The sequence below is a fragment of the Punica granatum genome, chromosome 7 (assembly GCF_007655135.1).
Source record: "Punica granatum isolate Tunisia-2019 chromosome 7, ASM765513v2, whole genome shotgun sequence".
NCBI lineage: Eukaryota > Viridiplantae > Streptophyta > Magnoliopsida > Myrtales > Lythraceae > Punica > Punica granatum.
The window spans coordinates 25231410-25252747 of NC_045133.1; the positions used below are offsets into that span (position 1 = coordinate 25231410).

General features: G+C 42.2%; 3 protein-coding genes, 1 long non-coding RNA gene and 1 pseudogene across 4 annotated transcripts; 3 read left to right on the plus strand and 2 right to left on the minus strand.

The window, feature by feature from the left end:
- Positions 1-4611: 4611 nt before the first annotated feature.
- On the plus strand, positions 4612-6276 carry LOC116213762. Its single transcript, XR_004158126.1, has 2 exons — positions 4612-4901; positions 6037-6276. It is a non-coding gene; the product is annotated as an uncharacterized LOC116213762 (long non-coding RNA).
- Positions 6277-11589: 5313 nt separating this feature from the next.
- Positions 11590-12063, plus strand: LOC116213761 (mitochondrial import receptor subunit TOM7-1-like). The gene has a single exon (XM_031548814.1). It carries the CDS (start codon positions 11632-11634, stop codon positions 11824-11826), a length of 195 nt encoding a protein of 64 aa, XP_031404674.1. The 5' UTR covers positions 11590-11631; the 3' UTR covers positions 11827-12063.
- A 462-nt stretch (positions 12064-12525) lies between these two features.
- Positions 12526-15686, minus strand: LOC116213759 (transcription termination factor MTERF4, chloroplastic). The gene is made up of 7 exons (XM_031548812.1): positions 14898-15686; positions 14338-14475; positions 13980-14222; positions 13778-13888; positions 13485-13667; positions 13182-13399; positions 12526-13010 (listed from the first exon to the last, which is right to left on the minus strand). The coding sequence occupies exons 1-7, from the start codon at positions 15534-15536 to the stop codon at positions 12674-12676; spliced, it is 1869 nt and encodes a 622-aa protein (XP_031404672.1). The 5' UTR covers positions 15537-15686; the 3' UTR covers positions 12526-12673.
- A 110-nt stretch (positions 15687-15796) lies between these two features.
- Positions 15797-16747, plus strand: LOC116213760 (annotated as a pseudogene).
- A 1086-nt stretch (positions 16748-17833) lies between these two features.
- LOC116214835 (B3 domain-containing transcription factor VRN1-like) lies at positions 17834-20159 on the minus strand. Its single transcript, XM_031550314.1, has 4 exons — positions 19802-20159; positions 19056-19524; positions 18591-18724; positions 17834-18396 (listed from the first exon to the last, which is right to left on the minus strand). The coding sequence occupies exons 1-4, from the start codon at positions 19925-19927 to the stop codon at positions 18106-18108; spliced, it is 1020 nt and encodes a 339-aa protein (XP_031406174.1). The 5' UTR covers positions 19928-20159; the 3' UTR covers positions 17834-18105.
- Between the last annotated feature and the right edge of the window lie 1179 nt (positions 20160-21338).

Consider the following 21338-nt stretch of genomic DNA (forward strand, 5'->3'; position numbering starts at 1 on the left):
AATAGACCATTAGCTTTACGAATTATTTACCCCCCAAAAAAATAAAACAGAGACATGAGCACTTTGTTTGTCATGAAGATCCGTGCCTGATTAAAGCTTTGCCCTAATTAAATCAATCATTAATTATTACATACGAGATTTGAGAGTTAAGAGCACATACCATTTGAGGACTTCGTGGCTTTAAATATTTGGCTCCCCATGTTTTTGGTCAAGGGTTATGCTCACCAAAACGTCTCTTCCTCACCAAACGTGAGTTGATTCAAACGATTCGATACTTATTGCGCTTAAGTAAGGTTCGAGTTTCAGTCCTTGTAAATGCATAAAATCCACGCCGAGAGGATTTTACCCTTTAATGAGCAGATCCGGTTCGATTGGATTAGTCGGGTCCCAATTAGACTTCCGAATACTATGATTCATACCAAAAAAAAAAAAAGTCCCTTCCCCCGCAGATTTAGGTTGGAATATTTGAGATCACATGGTCCATCGATAGGCCATCTTATAAGTGTACACCTGGAATCGATCGAGAAAGGAATTCGGTACAGTGTCGGCGTTCATCCTCGACTTATGTCTAGGACGTCTGGTGTTTAATTCTTATTATCGGATGTTACGTACTCTTTTGTTTTTCATTTTCTATTTCTTACACTGAATCATGGACCTGTAATAATCCACATATTTAATAAATTAATAATTAATTACACAATATGAGAAAGAATAATGGAGTTTATTAAATTGTTTAATTGGTGTGTGTGGATCTCACCTTTAAAAACGTCCAAGGTATATATAAAACCGCTATTTAATTTGAAATATTCATTTATATCTTTCGAATAATCAAAGAATAATATTTCGATATGGTACTATATATATAATTATATATGTAGTCGCATTGTGGAATTTAAAGGTTGTTTGATTTCAGAGTTAAAGTAATTCTGATTTTGATTTTGATTGTGGAAAATGATAAATGAGATGGTATTATAAATTTGACTTGGGAAACGTGTGTTTTTATTGTGTAGTGAGTAGAGTTAAAATCAAAATCATAATTCTAAAATCATTTCATCAAACCAAACGAGCCCAGGTTTGCTGCATGCCACCCTGCCGTTACTTGTTTCCCCACACTTCAGAAGATTCCCATATCTTACTGGACGCGTATCGAACTACAAATGGGTAGCAACTTGACCCGAGTCAACATTGCGTGTGGGTCTTTTTCTTTCTTTCTTTTTTTTTTTGTTTAAATGAGACCGAGTCGAGAAAACATATCATATCGATCCTCTAATATTGTTACTACTAAATGCGGTATGTATAGAACATCGATTAATTTGCACATGCATGTCCTAATCAATCGATCGAGTGGGTCTCTGAAACTTATGAAAATCAAATGGACAAAATGAAAAAAGAAGAAATCCATCGAAAAAAGAGAGAGAGAGAAAAAGAAGAAATTCAAGAAAAAAGAAAACAACAAAAATTTGAATTGGTGGGATAGCAACGTGAAGGGCAGACCTTCCACTTGCCACAGCGAATGGGTCAAATGATCAGCGTGACCCCTTTGCTTTGCTGGTAGCTCTCGTGAATGTCTTGGTGTGTGTAGTAGAACTGTACGGTGTGTTTGATTTTAGAATTAAGTAGAGTTGAGTTTTGATTTTAATTGAGTTGTAATGATTGTATTGTTGAATTATGAGAAAAAGTGTGAAAAAGTAATGAATAGTTGAGATAATTTAATATTAAAAATTGAATTGAATGGTTAAAAAAATTAAAAGAAAAAAAAGTAATAGTTGCATTGTTGATTTTTGTTGTGTAGTGAGTAGAGTTAAAGTTATAGTTAAAATTTTAAAAATCGATCCTAAAACCAAACGGGTTAGGATTCTTTACAGAATTGATATATCGTACGTATCGTGTATGATCTTACACTTTCCGATCGATCTAGTCAACCGTCGGGGGTCAAACCTGTTCATGGTACTAATTGCATGATAGAATTTATATTTGGACTGTTTGGTGCGGTGAAGGCAAACTGCAAAGACGACAGTGGAAAATGGCTTGAGTACCAGAAAACAAGTCGAACTTATGAAAACGTGAACGTAAAATGAACGAAAAGTTCCGATATTATTCTCTTTATAAGAGTAACTTTTTACGCCATGATTTCTAGCATAAAAGTCAATATGACTTCTAGAAGGGTCCGAAATTACCGTTTAGAAAGGGTCTAAATCGGCTTAGAAAAAAAGGTTGAAGTCATGAAGGTGATCAAAACAACTTTATGTGCAATCAATTTAGTTCTTGAAGCACAAATCATTAACTCCCATTTCTTTTTACCTTCTTGCTAGGTTTCGAGGTTCGGGCACTTGCAAGTTTTGCCCATTCAATTAAATAGGAAAGGACAACCTTTGTGCATTGTCCTTCTTCTCATTTTCCATTTCGTTTTTTTCATCATCCGTTGATCATCCATACACATCTTGGGGAAAATTACTACGTTACGAGGGATGGGATATGTATTATAGTCAATCATGTATATATTTATGTTCATATGGATTGATCAATTGGAAATGAATTATCTAACGGAAGTTTTCGGAGGAGAAACCCTCCGACAACTCGCTTTGAACACGAAATGCCTCTAGAGTTCTATAAAATTATACAAAAATACCATGTGTTACTGATTTTTAGAGCCGAATCGATCGGCAGGATTAGCACTACGTTTTTTTTTTTTTGATCCTTTTCATTTTCTAGCTAATGAATTTGAACTAATTTGCCTGCACTCTTGGGGTGAAACACGGGGCCGAAGCCTGCAATATATATTGCATGCGTTTTTATTTTGCACTTTATTGATGCACACTAAGGTCGACTATTCAAAATCAAGCATCGTCCTAAGAGAAAAGAAATGTACATATATACTGATAGCAATTTAATTATTAATTAATTAAAATTTGACCTACTCACATACCTAACTAGCTTCACTACTTTGTAAGATAGTCCCTAGAATATTGAATCAATATCGTGTGGCATCAAATGTTGGAGGGGCATTCATTAATTAAGTCCACTATATATATATATACATATAATATAATTAAGAGCTAGATTTTTCAGGAAATTGCTTACTTTACTTAATCTGGGATAATAAATTATACATCTTATATATGTACTACTATATGACTTTTCATGGACTTCTGCCCCATATATTTCATTAATGAAAACCACAACATGAACAATATTGAATACTCAATTTTCGGTCTCTTTGTCTCGGCCATGTAGCCTTTTGTACCAATCTTTTGATTCGAGATCGTTGTCTCTTGCATTGGAGAACGACGTTTGGAGTTCATATAAATTAGAAAAACTGCTCGCTAAATTAGTCATAGTTTGTTGATGATAAATCGTCGCACTGACTCTATACATGCGTGGCGCCATGTCAATCCGATTAACATGATGTTATCATACCATTTTCTTATCTTATTAATGTAACCAGTACACCGATCAATGTAATGGATTACATGAACCTATAATATGTATATGTATATAATGAAGTATTATTAATCAAGTACTCTTAATCGGGACCACCCTTGCTTGAAATAGGTCTACATGACAACGAAGGACACTTTCTTGTGCTTTTATTTAGTGGCAGACACGTCCTTGGAGATGAGCTCGGGAACTCATGACTGGTACGTACTCCACCACGCCGCCCCCCCACCCCCCCCCCCCCCCCCCCCCCCCCCAACAATTTTCACGTTTCAATTCACTAATCGGTTGCCACGTAAATATCACACGTAGGTTCGACATGTACTTCTTGAACAATCAATCAAAATTATTAGGGAAAAAAAACCGAAAAAATGGACAAATATTCAATAGGCCCCGCCAAACTAAATTTATTCAGTTAAAAAAAATGTAGTGCAGTGATGCATATTCTAACATGATAATCAAGAAGTTATTGGTTCGATTCTCATTGTGAGATTTGTGTCCTTTTATTAATTATTAAAATTTCTATTTTATTGTCCTGTATAAGCCCATAAGCCTCCATTGTAATTGGAAATTAATTCGATCCGATTGTAGCGATATCGTATTCGGCCAGTTTAGTATTCAGAATTGGCCACACCGGTTCATACCGTGTTCATCATCGTACAATTGAAGTGGTTGATGGCCTAGGCTAACTGCCCGGTTGGTGTTGAGCTCATCGAGTTCTCGACCCACGTGGCCGCTGCAAGTTACAACATGCCATAACGCGAGCCTCGATTTTCCAATTTCTATGGATCGGGACGAGACTCTCTTTTTTTTTTTTAAGGTAATAAAGGAGATCCGTAACCTTATACAGGAGCAAAGAAAACTAAATAAAGGAGTACAAAACTCCCACCGATAAAAACCGAACCCAAGAGAGCGAGGACCTCATGATTTCAAGATGATAACTTGTACCACTACACTAAATACCTTCCTCGGAGGAGACTGATTTTGATTGGTGGAAACATAATACCAAGGCCCATTGCATGTTAGCTCCCAGTGCGATGGTGCTGTTATGGGCCCCCACGTGAGCCTGTAATGATTGTCTTGGGGCCCACAGGTGTTGGGCCTAGGACCTTGTTTGTCGGCCCACTAAGACGCTGGTGTAGAAGATTCTGCTTGCGCCGGCCCTCACAGTATCTTTTTCCCGACCGGTAGAAACTCCACTCGAGCTCGGGAAGAAGAAAATTTCTCTTTCGGCAGAGAGCGAAAAAGAGATTGAACGTAGAGAAGACGATTCGGTTTGATCATAGAGGGCTGAAGATGGCGCTGTTCAAGAAGGGGCAGCCGTTGGTGACGAAGCTGGCGACGCTGGCTGCGTACGTAGTGTTCCCGGGGGCCATGGCCGCCGCCGTCATCTACTCACCCCCCGTCTACGCGAGATCCAACAAATCATCCTCCTCCTCCTCCAAGTGATCCCTCACTTCTCCGGTGTAAGTTGCTGAAACCTTCCCTCTGTTTGCTCAATCGTGTGGTTCCTGCTTCACCGAGTGAGTGATTAGTTCGGAATCCGACTCTGCCGATGCTTACTGTTTGGATGAAGTACGTTGTAGGTTTGATTATGATTTGATTTGTTTTGCTTTTCCGATGACTAGTTCGAGGATTCCGAGCAAATTCCAGCTAGTTATTTTCAATTGAATTGAGTTTTTTGGATGCCATTTTCATTTCTTGGCTAGAGGAGATTGCTCAAGAGTTTAGATGCCTTAATGGATGATAACGAAGTAGTTTCCACATCGATCAATTCTTCTCCCGTGCTGTTTTCTCCAAAGTCTTTCTCATCGCAGAGTCCCTGCAAGAATTCCTGCGTCATAAGGTATTCCGAACAATCTTCGGTGGAAGTTACTCGGCTTTCTTAGAACTTCATTTGCAATGTGATGTCATTCTCGTGTCTACAGCTTCGCTCTTGCCAAGTCGAAAGTCTTTAGTACCCGATTATGAAGCACTCATTATCTCATATTTTATTTCAAACTGCCATTCTTACTGGCGAGTCCGTGAGAGAATGGCTCTTGGTGCATACTTTATAAGCAAATTTAAGTAGTAACTCTAACCGAGTATGTGAGCAAGATCCTTGCAAAACTTGCTTTCATGACCCTTCTTTAGTGACTGCAAAATAGATTGGAGGGATGATATGTTACCTCTAATTATACTAAGGTATACTCCGCATTTAATTCTATATGAAGCGGATCCGACTTTTCTCCATCAAGTGTAGGACCTTTGTGGAATCAAATCATTCGCGTATTCTCCTCGGCCCCGTAAGTTTTGAATTGAGATGGGTACTGTCCCTGTTTTACTATCATTCATTGTCTCTGGAACATCAAACTTGGGAGGCATTTGCTGTTCATTTCAGTAGGTGAAGATTGGCGTACTGAGGTTTTGTCATTTATGATTCACAGATGTACTCGTCATGTCTTAAGTTGTATGTAGGAATTAGGATGCTGTGCTGATGTATATCATGCATAAGCTTGTATTCTCGAAGATGGAATTTTTGTTGTCACCTGTCCGTGCTTGGAATTGGATGGGGCATTATGTTTACGCCTAACTTGGGTCTCGGATATTTTGTTGATGCAGGGGCATCCCAACCTGTCCAGCATTTCTCGTTCAGAACCTGCTTGCGGTCTACTTTAGCAACATGGTTTGTAATAATGCTCGTGGACATGAAAGGTTGCCGTGCAGTCCTGTTGAGAGTTGAAACAGTTGCTGATTTTTTCCAGCTACAAGGATTGAATTTGTCTTGTTTAGACTTTAGCCTGTACCTGCACACCTCTCTTGTCCAATTCAAGAATCAAGATCGTCTTATTTTGCTTCTCACCATAGAAATCCATTACAGTGGCCTGAAGCCCTGAAAGTAATCGACTTCAGTGCGAATAGCGGATGCTAACTGCTTGTGAGCTGTCTACTTTGTGTTTGCAACATATCCAAGTTCCATGATCAGCTCAACATATTACAAGCAGAGAGGAAGAGTCATGTGCATGAATTCTCAAGGTTTATCGTAATTTAGTCAATGTACTATACCTGGATAATGGTTCCTGTTATGGACAGATCTGAATGGAGAGAAGGGCAGATAGCAGGAAAGGTTGCAGAGAGAAGGAAAAGGATAAGCTCAGCAAATTGAAAAGGTAAGAGAGAAATAGAGAGATAGATAGAGAGACAATTTTCTGGATTTTCATCGATAAACATAGCATCCTTACATCAGTAGCTTTATAGATATCAGCTGAAGATGCCAACATTCCTTCTGTAACAAACTCTCAACAATTTTGCAATATACCCGTCCTTTTTCTATTTTTTTTTCTATTCTCAGTTCTTATTACAATTTGGCCCTTTTACTTTTAAACCATGACATTCCCCTTCCCTTCAAGACCCTTGTCCCCAAGGTTGAATAGAGGAAATCGTAGCCTTAGTTCATCTGCATACTCCCAGGTAGCATCTGCTGGAGAGGTGTTAGTCCAGTGCACTAGTAGCTGTGCTGCAGCTCTGTTTCTTCTTTTTACCATTCTGCGATCCAGTATAGCCAAAGGTTGTAAGGTCCCTCCTTCCAAGCTACCCTTAGATATAGGCAGTTCAGAAGAGCAGCTGGCCGTGCCTATAGCCCTCTTGAGCTGAGACACATGAAAAACCGGATGCACTTGTGCTGAACTTGGCAACTTGAGCTTGTAAGCCACCTTCCCAATTCTATCCATGATCTGATAAGGGCCATAATACTTAGGGGACAGCTTCTCAGAGTTTCTAGCAGTTACTGAGCCTTGCTTGTAAGGTTGAAGTTTAAGGAAAACCATATCTCCAATAGAAAATTCCCGGTAAGTCCTCTTCTTGTCTGCTTGTAGCTTCATTCTGCTCTGGGCCCTTTGAAGGTGATGTTTGAGAGTCTGAATCATTCCCTCTCGATCTCTCATGTAGATATCTACTGCTGCAACTGCAGAGTCATTAGGGAAGTATGGCATATGTATAGGAGGTTGAAAACCATACAATCCTTCGAAGGGAGTCATTCCAGTGGAGCTGTGATATGTCGTATTATACCACCATTCAGCCATAGGAAGCCACTTGGCCCAGGAAGCAGGTCTGTCCCCAGTCATACATCTCAGATAGGTCTCTAAGCATTTGTTGACTATTTCTGTCTGCCCATCTGTTTGAGGGTGATAAGCAGAAGAAGCCAATAGAGCCACTCCTTGTAGCTTGAATAGGTCTTGCCAGAAGTTGCTTAAGAATATAGGGTCCCTGTCACTCACAATTGATTCAGGCATACCATGTAGCTTAAACACGTTATCCATGAATGTCTGAGCCACTGTGGTAGCAGAATAGGGATGTGTAAGAGACATGAAATGAGCATACTTGGTGCATCTATCCACCACCACAAATATGACTTCTTTTCCCAAGGATCTTGGAAGACCTTCAATGAAGTCCATACTAATATCAGTAAAAATGGACTTAGGCATAGGTAAGGGTTGCAGGAGACCTGGATAAGCTAGGTGTTCAGCTTTGTTTTGCTGGCAGACTTGGCATTCTCTCACCAACTGTCTTATCTGCTTCCACATTCCCTTCCAGTATAATAGGCTGGCAATCCTTTTGGCCGTAGCTTGAACCCCGGAATGCCCTCCTGTTGAACTGGAGTGATACATGGAGATAATTTCTCTTTGTAGAGCAGCATTATTACCCACCACTAACTTTCCCTTCTTCCTCAGTTGTTCTCCTTGCCAAGTAAATTTAGGATGAGAGGACTGGTCAGTCTTCAAGTCCTGGATAAGTTGCTGTATCTTTTGAGAAATCAGGCAGGGCTAGGACAGGTGTGGTGGTCATAACTTCCTTAAGCTTATCAAAGGCTCTCTGTGCTAATTCAGACCACTGGAATGAATCCTTCTTCAAGAGATCAGTGAGAGGTCTGCTGATGTTGCCATAGTGCCTTACAAATCTTCTATAGTAGCCAGTGAGGCCCAAGAATCCTCTTAGCTGCTTGAGAGTTCGAGGGACTGGCCATTCTTGTATTGTTTTTAGTTTTATCGGGTCTGTGGACACCCCAGCTGCAGATACATAATGCCCGAGGTACTCCACCCTGTCCTTCCCAAAACTACACTTAGATTCCTTAGCATATAAGGAATGTTTCCTCAAGACAGTGAAAGTCTTCCTTAAATGCTCCAGGTGTTGCTGCCGCCCTGGACTGTAAACCAGAATGTCATCAAAAAAGACCAACACAAACTTCCTGAGGAATGGTTTGAACACCTCATTCATCAGTCCTTGAAAAGTTGAGGGGGCATTGGTGAGTCCAAAAGGCATCACCAAGAACTCATAATGACCTTCGTGAGTCCTGAAAGCTGTTTTGTATACATCTGGTTCATGCATTCTGATCTGGTGATAACCAGACCTCAAGTCAATCTTTGAGAAAATTGCAGACCCATGTAACTCGTCTAGCAACTCCTCTAACAGGGAAATAGGAAACTTATCTTTGACAGTTACTGAGTTGAGCCCCCTGTAATCCACACACATTCTCCAGGAGTTATCTTTCTTTTTCACTAGCACCACCGGAGAGGAAAAAGGGCTATGGCTAGTCTGAATGACTCCTGTTTCTAGCATCTCTGCTGTCATCTTTTCTATGATATTTTTCTGTAAAACAGGATACCTGTAAGGCCTAGCATTGACGGCCTGTGATCCCTCCTTCAAGGGAATTCTGTGATCTTGAGCCCTTTTGGGAGGTAAGCCTCTAGGTTCTTCGAAAATGTCTTCAAATTCTTTAAGTAATACTGCTAACTCCGGAGTGACGTTCTTCTCCACATTGCTACTGACTTGCACCTTACTGGAGCCAACCAATTGTAGGCTGCATAATTGTATCATAGCTAATTGATTCTTCTTAAGTAGTAGCTTCTCCATTTTTTTCTCCTCAATCGACTTCAATTCTTCAGCATCACTCCCCTTCAGTATGCTATCCTTGCCCTTAAGTTTGAACTTCATTTTTAACTCCTTGAAGTTCCACAAGATGTCACCTAGGGTGGATAGCCATTGCACTCCTAGCACTATATCATAGCTCTCCAATTCTAGTAACAGCATGTCAGCTGTGTACTCATTTTCCTGCATCCTCCACTTAAATCTCCTGCACATCTGATCACACAATAACTCATTTCCGTTGGCCACGGACACCTTGACAGCGGGCACCCTTTCTGTGCTACACCCCAGTTTCCTCCCCATATCTGCATTCAAGAAATTGTGAGTGCTACCCGAATCTACTAGAATGTGCAGCAGCTTCCTGCCTACTGTGCCTACCACTCGCATAGTTTGAAAGCTGCGAGTTCCTAGTAAGGCATTTAAGGATATTTGTGGCGCACTCATCTCCTGTACCTCTTCTTCCTCCTGGTCCTTGTCAACTTCCTCTTCCATAACCTCTCCTTCAATAAAAAATGCTTGCCTCCGAGAACACCTATGTCCTGGTGTGAACTTTTCATCACACCAAAAACACAAGTTCTTTGCCCTTTTCTCATCCATTTCCTTGTGAGTGAGGGTTCTGTGAGATCCGTTTAGGGAGAAAGCTGAAGTTCTTTGTGGTAGAGTAGAAGGTAATGGCAGTATACCATTGCCCGTAGTTTTAGAGAGGGTTGCGGTAGTCAGCCTGGGTTGAGCTGTTGTGTTTACTTTGGAGTGGGTATTGAGGCCAGTGGAAGGGTGTACTGAGCTGGAAGAAGGGAAAAGATGATGCAGTTTTGGAGCAGGAAACCCAGGCTTGTGGAGTGCACCATAGGTTAGTTCCTGCAGTTTAGCTAGGGAATAGGCTTGTGCTAATGTAGTGGGATGGAACATTCGCACGGGTAGTTGGATTTCGGTTTTTAATCCTCCAAGGAAATGGCTGAGAGCATCTGTTTCCTTAATATCCACCTTATTAGCCAGTGCATCAAACTCATCCATATACTCCTTCAGAGATCCTGATTGCCTCAAATTCTTGAGATCAGCCATGGGATCTTTATACCCCGTGTCTCCAAAACGAGCTACCACTGCAGCTACATAATCCTCCCACTTCACTACTCTACTCTCTGCTGCCACTGCCCTCATATATGCCTGATGCCATTGCAAAGCCTTCCCTTCTAAATGAATGACTACCAGCTTGAGTTTCAGCTCATCAGCTGTCCTATCCATTTCAAAAAACTGTTCACATCTATATAACCAGTCTTTCACTCCATCACCCCCAAACCTTGGAAATTCCAGTTTACCGATTCTAGTAGCAGCCGAATAATACCCACAATCGGTACCAGTAGGATTGTGGCGGGAAGAATTGGACTCACCAATTTGCAGTTGTTGCATCAGACGATTCTGTTGCAGGGTGAGTCCACTGATCAACTCAGCCAGTTGGTCAATCCTGGTGTTTGTGTTGCTCGTGTTGCCCTTGAGCTCGAAGATTGCCTTATCTTGCTCCTCCAAGGCTAGGGCCAACTTGCTGACTTCCTGGGCGCGCGTTCCTATTGCCATAGGTGCCAGGAGTGGCTTTGATACCAATTGTTATGGACAGATCTGAATGGAGAGAAGGGCAGATAGCAGGAAAGGTTGCAGAGAGAAGGAAAAGGATAAGCTCAGCAGATTGAAAAGGTAAGAGAGAAATAGAGAGATAGATAGAGAGACAATTTTCTGGATTTTCATCGATAAACATAGCATCCTTACATCAGTAGCTTTATAGATATCAGCTGAAGATGCCAATATTCCTTCTGTAACAAACTCTCAACAATTTTGCAATATACCCGTCCTTTTTCTATTTTTTTTTTCTATTCTCAGTTCTTATTACAATTTGGCCCTTTTACTTTTAAACCATGACAGTTCCTCAACCGAATCGGGTTTACGCTTTATGCTGGTCGGACGTTAGTCCCTCAAAATCGATCCAAGGCCTCAATTCAGTCCAAGAAACAAACAGATGATCAAGAATGGACCGATCGAACTTGCCATAACTAGCACGAAAGTTACCCTCCAAAACGACTAGATTCCCGCGGACGAGTAATGAGACTTCCGATGTTCGGAATTGCTATTGGGCCGGATCATCCGGTAGTACGGAGAATGGATGGGCCTAAGGCCCAAATTAGAGCCCGTTAATTGAGCCCATCTTCAACCGACCTTGAGCTATTACACCGAGTCTCCCTCTCTAGATTTCATATATTAGGGTTTCTGACCGTCTGTGAGCAGAACAGAGCAGAGGGGTCATCGATGGCGAGAGGGAGAATAGGGAAGGGAGCGGCGTCGGAGGAAGAATCGACGATGAAGAAGGTGAAGGAGTGGAGCACGTGGACGCTGAAGAAGGCGAAGGTGGTGGTCCACTACGGCTTCATCCCGGTGGTCATCATCATCGGCATGAACTCCGAGCCCAAGCCCCAGCTCTACCAGCTCCTCACCCCTGTTTGAGTTCCGATTCTCTCTCTCCCCCTTTTTTTCTTTTCGGCCTTCAAATGCATCCGTCGACTTCACTTTCTGTTGTCTGAGTCTCCATCTTCCTCTTCGTTTGCTTATTGATGGCAGCTAGTTAGTTAGTCAGTCAGCTATGAATTGATGCGAAATGATCTTCGCTTGCTATTGTAATACTTCTTGATCGATGGCGCTTTACATGAATGAATATCGATGAGTTCCTGATCCTTCAGTTCTTGATGGTTGTTTCACTGTTTGTGATTGATTCATATGAATGGATTTTCTCGTTTTGTTCGTATATTCATCCTGCAACTATGACAGCTTGTTTGGATACAAACAATTAAAATAAATACCCAAACATATGGGTTAAATAATCCCACCCCTTCCCAGCCCTCTTAATTCCTCCCAATCCCTCATCGATGGTGGAAAGTGACTTAATTGCCTCTGACTCGAGATTCATTAGATCATCGATGATAGCCGAATTGGATCGATATCGTGCAATATGTCCTCTTTCGTGATCAATGTGGAATGCTAGATAATATTTGGGGAACGTATATGAATCCCGAAAGAGCAGAGCCCACATTAAGATCGGGATGTGTTTTATAGACATTCGAGCTCTTGCTCTGAGTTTTGGTTACTGATTCGGTGGCGAAATTGCGTCGAGGAGATCCTATTTCTTATGTAATATGTTCAGAGTTCTTTGAAAATTTTGATAAATTTTGACACCATGATCATCGGTGGCCGGTGATATTATCAATCACGATTTGGATTCGAACCATTTCTACTATTTACGATGAATGATAGCAGCTGTTGTTCTAATCTATTATGATACAACAACAGATCGAAATCAGGGGGAGGGAGGAGGGCTTGGTGGCCTTCCTCCGACATCCATGAACTCGGCAGCGAATTCCTCGTTGTTCTTGCTCAATGCTTCTTTCAAGCTACACTCCATTCCCCTCCCCTTCAACACCCAGTGCCGAGGCTTTATCTTCTTCTCCAGCGAATAGCTGAAGTATCTCGGGTACTCCACGACCTCCTTCAATGACTTCCCCATCGTGTTCACTAGGAACTCCACCTTCGGCCGGAACACCTCTTCGATGCTGTAACCCAGCAGAGGTGAGAATCTCCGAACCATGGACGCTACCTCCCTCTTCGAAAGCCCAATCTCCGTTAGATAGTTCATCCTGCCCGACATCAAGAAAAATCTCAATCACACAAACCAGACTTGAATCCATTCGCAATTAAAAAAGAGAAAAGGACAGAACCATGTATACCGAGGAACTAATGTTCTGTCGATGTCGGAGACTTGAATCCATTCGCAATTAAAAAAGAGAAAAGGAGAGAACCATATTTACCGAGGAACTAATGTTCTGTCGATGTCGGAGACGAGAACTTCCGGATATTTCTTGATAACCCGAGGTAGATGAGATTCGGAAATGCCGATGCTTGTAAGAAAATCGAGCTTCTTCCTAAGAGTTTTCTCGACACTGGTTGCAAAAACTTCAGGACACCGGACAAGTATCTTCCCCACCGTTATCCTATCGAATCCGATGTCTTCCAACAAGGACACAACCTGTAGCAGAAGCGGGAAAAGTGCATAGCATTATTGAGAATGGACAAATAATTGCTCGACATTCACATTGATTTTTCAAGCCTACCTGGAGAAATTCTTCTGGCTTTCGAAGCAGTAGCTGAGGGCTCTTAGCAATGACTTTCCCCAACATCTTATTTCGAACATCCAGTTCACCGAAGCAGTCGACCATCGACTTAAGCTTGCCTGTTGAACCCCCCAATAGATGAGGCCAACTCTTAATAGCGAGGTCGATACTAACTCTAGGCACCTGCAAAGATCCGTCCAAACTGATCAACTATACTCAAAGCACAGAACACTGTCAAATGCAATAACCTAGCCCGACATGCGAGGGGGGGGGGAGTTGATTCCGAAATTTACCTTCTCCTTTTCAAAGAACGAAACAATCTCCTTGTAATTATCCTGAATACTAGTTGAAAGAATCCATGGATACCTCACCAGCAACTTACCGATATCCTCGGCTGGAGCGACCTGTGAGACAAGACCGAGAGGGTGCTTAGCTCAATGCAGTAACAAATTCGAGCAAATGTATCTTCACAAAGTAAAAGGCTTGTCCTACTACCTGCTCAAACACAAGAAGTTTCTTCTTCATAAACTTGACTCCAATGAAGATGGTTGGTGGGAAAAGCAGCAGAACGTTTCTCATGCTAACACGAGGAACTCCGGCCCTTATAAGGAACTCCAACATTGGTTTGAAATGGGATTCCACTGATAACAAGAGAAGACGTGGAAATGATTCGACCAAATATCGAAAAGCAGCGTCTTCATCGCCCAATATGTCAAGACCCCCACGCTTGGCTTCAATCTACACACAATTCGAATCACAATCCATCCGATGAACTTCCCAGGCAAGATAAGTACAAGCTGATCTGTGCATGATGAGCCTATAGTAGAAAAATCCAAAACAGAAAATCTCGCACCTTTTCAAAGAAAGATAGTGTCTGTTGTACATCCTCATCAACGGAGATCGATAAGTTCATCATCAGACGACGAGCATTCTTCCCTATAATCCGTCCTTCGTCTCTGCCAGAAAACAACATTTCCTTCATAATTTTGACCTATAATCCAAAAACAAAATAAGCAAACTCGATAAAGAAACAGATCACTCAACACAAATCCACTTGTGATGCTACCACAGATGCAGCTGCTACTTATAACATGCCAATTTGAATCGTGCTTGAACCCGAAACGACCTTGTTTTCAGAAGATCAGCATTCACATAATCCTACCACCAAAAGACCCCCGAGCCACGGAAACCGTTTCTTGTCAAAGTACAGAAGCAGTGAAAGTGAAACTCAATGCTCCGCGTCGATCACGATGAGAAAACTGTCTTTGCAGGCATAAATTAACACATCAACCAAAAAAAAATGGAAGAAATCTTATCAATCATGAACATCCCTCCAATCATATTGACTACTACCCGAATGAGCTATGATCATTTGAGGTTTCATGGAAAACGCAGAGGATGGAGAAGGATGACCTTGTGAACGAGAGCGGGAAGATTCTCCGACGAGAGGATGCGGGCAAGGTAGGTTGCCGACGGCAGGCTGAGCCCGAGACTCTCTAAAAAGGCAACCTTGCCGCCATCCCCTTTCTGCTTGGCCATATAAACCACTTTCTCCTTAAACCCCCGCCCGCCGACGCCGCCATCGGCTGCAGCTACAGAGTTGTCGGCATCGGCTTTCCAATAACTGAACTCCCCCCATAGTTCCGGCAGCTCATCCAACTCCTTCACCTCGTCTATCAAGGTCCCCAGGTACTTGGGCGCACCCGACACGATGTTCGCCGCTTCCTCCTCCGGTAATCCGAGCTCTCCATGTAGGTATTCCAACAGGGCTTGCTGGGCGACTGATTCCGAGTCCGACTGACCTCCGGCAGCCTGGTCGTGGAGAGAAGAGGAGAGCTGCAGGGGGCGAAGAAGGGGTTTTCTGGACTGGGCTTTGAGGGGGCTGTGGTTATTGAGAGCAGCGGAAAAGCTTCTTCCGCCGGTGCGGCGGTGGGTGATGGACAAACGGGGGGGAGGTGGAGGGCAAGGAGTGTGGGAGCAAGGAGAGGCTTTTGGAGGAATTGCAGCTGCAGAGGACGATTCCAAAGACATGGACGACAGGGAGATGGGCATGGCGTCGGTCTCTTTACGGGGACGGAGAGAAGACTGCGTAGAGCGAGAGAGAGGGAAGGGGAGACGAAGCAGAGAGTGGAGGATGAGCAACCAAAGCCGCCGTCGACCGGGGCGAAGCGGCGGGAGAAGCGTGGGCCTCCTTATTTTGACTATGGGCTGGGCCATCCAAGAACGTAATAAGGGAATATTCGTAAAACTCGCTAAACCATCTGTATTTCTTGTCCGGTGTCGGTTGGATATCAACAATAGACTGAAAATATATCGTGATTTCATCCAAAAGCTACTGACACTCAGGACCTAGTAAAATTTTGAGGTGAGAGTGAGGGATGTTGTGTTACCCCTCACTTCCGGCATTCATTTCAGTACCGAAGACTGTGTCTGTTGGTCCTGACCGCATCAGTTTCCGACATCCCGATAAGCTCGGCGAATGGAGGTACTATCCTTACCATGAGCATTTTTTCTGGTCCTCGACCTGTTCCGTAATTCGAATTTTTGGAAGATAGCAGTCTTGGTCATTGATTGTTGTAGGTCCCCATGTGGATCTCACACCAAGCAATATCCGACCGGTTTGGTTTGAGTTCCGTGGATCCCGCTTGGATTTATTTTTCGCAGGATCTGATGGCTGCCGATTAATGCATCGAGTCTAACTGCAAAAGTGAAAGCCAAATGCAATGACTAATCGTATCTTAACTGCCTATAACTTTGTTTTTTTTTTACAGACACGAGAAGAGATTGCGGAAATGCTTGTCGAAACTAAGAGGTACAGTAGAACTCCCGGATATGGCATTAATCACTATCTCTCATATGAAACGAGAATATTCGTCTAAGATTTCACCATAATCTTTTCTTTGATCTGTATCAGGAATAGAGAAGGTAGAGGTAGACCCAAGCAACCAGAAGGTGACCGTGACGGGGCTCCGTTCACAGGAACAAAGTGCTGAAGGCGATAAGGCGGGCAGGCCTTAAAGCCGATTTCTGGTCCGCCCAGAGCGAATTCCTCAATGCTTACACCTGTGCTAGTTATGGAAACCTCAGATTCAGCAGCTTCAACTTCTTCTAGGAACATTATTAGCCTTTTCATCATTCTTCTTTCGTTTCTAAAGATATTGTTCTTGCCTTGCTTTTCTTCGGTTTCGATCAGGCTTAGCTGCCAATTTCACATGCTTTTTTCTTCTTTTTCGTATTCTTTTCTTACGGCTAGGAAAAGGTAAAGGAACAATGTTCTGTTTGCTTAATCGTAATCGATTAGTTAACATGTTGGTTAACTGTATTCTGAAGCACAGAAAAAAATCATTGGCTTATCAAATTATCTATCGAGCCATGAAAAAGATTCAACAAAAGACAGAAACAAAATCCACTATCCATTTTACGTCAAGCAATACGTGGAGTAACTCCCGATATAGCAGTAAAAGCAAGACGTGTAGGCGGATCGACTCATCAAGTTCCCATTGAAATAGGATCCACGCAAGGAAAAGCAGTTGCCATTCGTTGGTTATTAGGGGCATCGCGAAAACGTCCGGGTCGAAATATGGCTTTCAAATTAAGTTCCAAATTAGTGGATGCTGCCAAAGGGAGTGGCGATGCCATACGCAAAAAGGAAGAGACTCATAGAATGGCAGAGGCAAATAGAGCTTTTGCGCATTTTCGTTAATCCATGAACAGAGGATCTATATAGACACATAGATCCGTGGATCCATATATCTCGATCGGAAAAGAATCAATAGAAAAAAGAAAGAATCGGAATTGATCGATATATTTCTCGAAACAAACAAAAAAAGATACGAAAGATGAAACATAAATGATACGCAACACAAGAAGAGTGATGTGGAAGTCTTCTATCAAACTTTTTTCAGCAATTGCATGCTATTGTTCGTAGGTTGACTAATTTTCTAGGAGATCAGAAATCTGTCTTTTCTTTATCGAACTTAAAACACGAGCAAAGTCTAAGTTGATAGTCTCAATCATCGGAGGAGACTGACATATCTCCCCCCCCCCCCCCCCCCCCCCCCCCCCCCCCCCATCCCCTTTTCGGGGCCCAAAATGAGCTCCGACTGCAAGAAAATGTGTTTGCAATCTTCTGCATACCCTGTTGTTACCACAATGAAAGCAATAACCGAACCGCACTAATTGACATAGGGTCTCCAGCATTTGTGCCGATTAAATTTGGGTGCAAAATGTAGATGCAGCCCGGAAGAACATTCAAACAGCGAGTGTAAGCAGCAATTAGACAGAGCAAGAAGCTTCATAAATAACCAAACTGCTATAACGAAACTTGCTTCTTTCACTTGTCACCATATTGTTTGCTTGATCAATGCTTTAAAACCCACAATCACATTAAAAGATAAAGAGAAGAGTCACCAAATAGATTCATTACGCTGACAAATGCTAGTAATTTGTAAAACACGAGCTATTTAATAATATAAGTTTTCTGTCCCAAGCAGTAGAATCATCAGCATCAATGAAGTTTTCATCATTCTATGTTCGATAGTCAGATAAGTAACTAACTGAGCAACAGAAAATACTTCTTAAGTCATCCACCAAGGTCTACTTCAGATCGGAATGAAATCGGCTACTCGATTTCGATGGGGGTGGCTCTGGAGGAGCTTCTGAAGATGTGCACATGGAACACACTTGTATCAACAAGCTCAAATATGATGACGTCTCCAACACGTAAAGAATTGTCGGCAACAAACTTGGCCCATCCACCGCACAACTTGCCCCGTTTCTCTGGTTCGTAGGTGAACATCTTCACAGCCCATGAGCGCCGTTGGTCAGAGCCGGGATGCTTCAGTGTCACCATGTCAAATGACTCAGGTTCCCGCTTTACACCATTCTTCAACATGAAATCTGAGCATATACTCTGCAAAAAAAATTAAAAAAAAAAAAAAAAACAACAACAGGGCAAACACTAAGCAGCAGCTCGAAACAAATAAAAACAATTGATGAAATAATTTTAACATAGCAATCGACAATCGATTCTCTTCTGCTTTTGCAGTTATTTAAAATCCAAAGAAATATGCGACAAAGGGTTCGGTTTCCGACGAGAAACTTTACCACGCCTCCACTTGTCATGTAAGACTCCCGTAGCTGAACCTGAAAGGAAGGGTTCTTCGTTTTGAACTGATTAGCGGCTTCAAGAGCTCTGCTCAAATTTCGCGATCTGCCCCACCTTGGAGCACCTTCACCATCTATATGAAGCCATAGAATAGAGGGAATCTTTCATTCTCAAAATGGCTCAAAAACAAAACCAGAGCAATCAAAATCATCATTTACTCACATCCTTAAGAATAGTTGTACTTGATAGAACGATCACATTATATCAAATCACAAAGACATTCTTTTCGCTTTAATTGTAGATGCAGGGCGGAAGCACGGAGCAGATCAACGTTCACTTGGCGAAGCAATGGATCCATACAAACATTTCTTATTCATCCTACTTTGGGCTAACAGATTATGATCAATTGATCATGCTGGAAAAATAGGACCAAAACGTTAATTACAGTAGTTTAACATCATTACCTGCAGGGCCTGGTGATGAACGTGATTTCATCCTATACTTCTTCTTCCTCCTTGACTCAACTGCTTTCACTTTTGAAGTCGAAGACTGGGATGGGTCATCGCTTTCATCACCCGATCCCTCTTCAGTTGAATTTCCAATGTCTATGACCGATTCTTCCATTTCCTGCGAGAAAGTTTGCGTTGCAGCCCTAGCCTTCTTCCTATGGATCGATCTTGAGGGGTACTTAATCTCCATCCCAGCACCATCCAATATCACCACATGAAACCAGGAGTACCCCTCGTATCGGAAGAACATTGTATATCCCTCCCTCAAGCAGTAATTTTTGATGAACTTCTTCCATCGGCTTAACCATATCGCTCCACCACATTTTTTTATCCCGACTTTCCAAATTTTCCCGTCGGAGACCTTGAGCAGTACCGGGCTTGATAGATAACTCCCGTATTTGGCCGCAAACCTATTCGGGATGCACTGTATATAAAGAAAAGCCAGATTCCAGATTAATTCCAGAGGCAGTAAATGTCCTATGGTATAACTAAACAAAGGATACTTCTCAGTCATAATGAAGGATATGCCGTGGCAAGATTGAATCTTTCTGTTCTTTTCCGAAGAAACAAAAGAAAAGAAACTGAAAACAGAGCAACCGAGAACAACCGAGCGACTGCTTCCCCACAGAGTCGAGATGATCATAGAAGTAACGAGCTCCAGCACATTCGGTAACAACAGAAAGTACACAGGGGATACTCACAAGCTTCTTGAGCTGAAGTATTTCAGGATTCAGAACTCTGCTGAAGTGCCTAGTAACCGGGATGCCACGGTTCCTCCCGGACCGAGAACTGGACTGCCCTCCTCCCCTTCTGCCACGAGAAGCCATTGAGAGCAGCACAAACAAGCTTTCTCTCCCTTTCTCAACAGCAGTTTGAAGAATATGATGGAGCCGAGTCAAAGAAGGAGGAATTGTACGGTGAAGAATATCAGAAGAAAAGCATGGAGATCTGTACTATATGATATTCTCTGCCTCAGTTTCTTTTCTGTTTCCTTTTTTTTCCTCTTTAATTTTCTTCTTATTTTTTCTTCATGTTTTTTTCCTGCTGAGGAAAATGAGTGCGGATGACAGCATAGGATTTCCGAATGATGGATTTCGAAAAAACGGTCTAATCGTGCTGTCCCTCCCGTGTCGTTACAGATGATTCATTTACATGATTTTATACTATTGGGAACGACTGCAAACACGATGAAATAGGGCAATGCTGCTTACTTGCCGACATGCAGAAACTGCTACGATGAGCAGTATGATAGGTACAACATGGTTTTAGTAACTCTCAGTGGGCTTAGTCCATGATGAGCATTGTAATGTTGATAGGTGCTCTCTTTCTATCGGTGGCAAAAGTAATTCACCGGAAAACCAAGAATTTGCGTGAGCTTTCGCATGAATGCAGAAAGAAGAATTCCAAGAGTAACAATACATATGTAAACTAGAGGCATCTTCATCAACATACTAAGCTAGACTTGGGACTATCCAATACGATTTAGAAAACTTACCATGGCCCGTCACTAACAAAAGGAACATACCGATTACTACAAGACGATCCTCCTCTGGATAACTTACAGGCACTGAACTAGCGGTCCCGCACGGATTTGTCAATAGTCTTTCCCAAGATGTCCTAATCTGTACTATTGATCTCCTCTGCTCTGCTCTGCCGCAGTTTATTTTTATTTTTTCTTTTCCTTTTTGTTTTTGTTTTTTAAATCCTTCTCCTTGTTTGGTATCTTTCCTGAACAAGGCATGCTTCCGAATCGGCACATTTCCAGAACCAAGCTAATCGTTCTGCCCAACAATGACTCATTCGCTTGGCTTGATAGGCAGAGCTCAAATGCATTGCGTCTTGGGCCTCCCCGGAGCAAATATGAACACGATGAAATCGAGCAGTGCTATGAACGAATGCCGACACGAAGAGATGCTGTGATAAACAATGCCTACCATTTCGAATTCCGAAAAGAACCTCAACCTGATTCAAGCAGCATGATATGTACCATATGCCGCAGTTGGGATTGAGCTAAAGGAGCTGTCCTTATCTGTACTACTGATCTCCTGATCTCCTCTGCGCACTTTTCCTTTTCTTTTCATTTTTGTTCTTTCAAAAAAAAAAATCAAAGAAAAAGAAATGCATTTGATGCCGAAAAAGAAATAAAAAAAAGCAGAAAGTTGCAGGGTCTACTCATCAACTTAGAGACGTGGTTGCTCGGCCGTGGGTCATATTAAAGATGGCTCCATTTGCCGATAG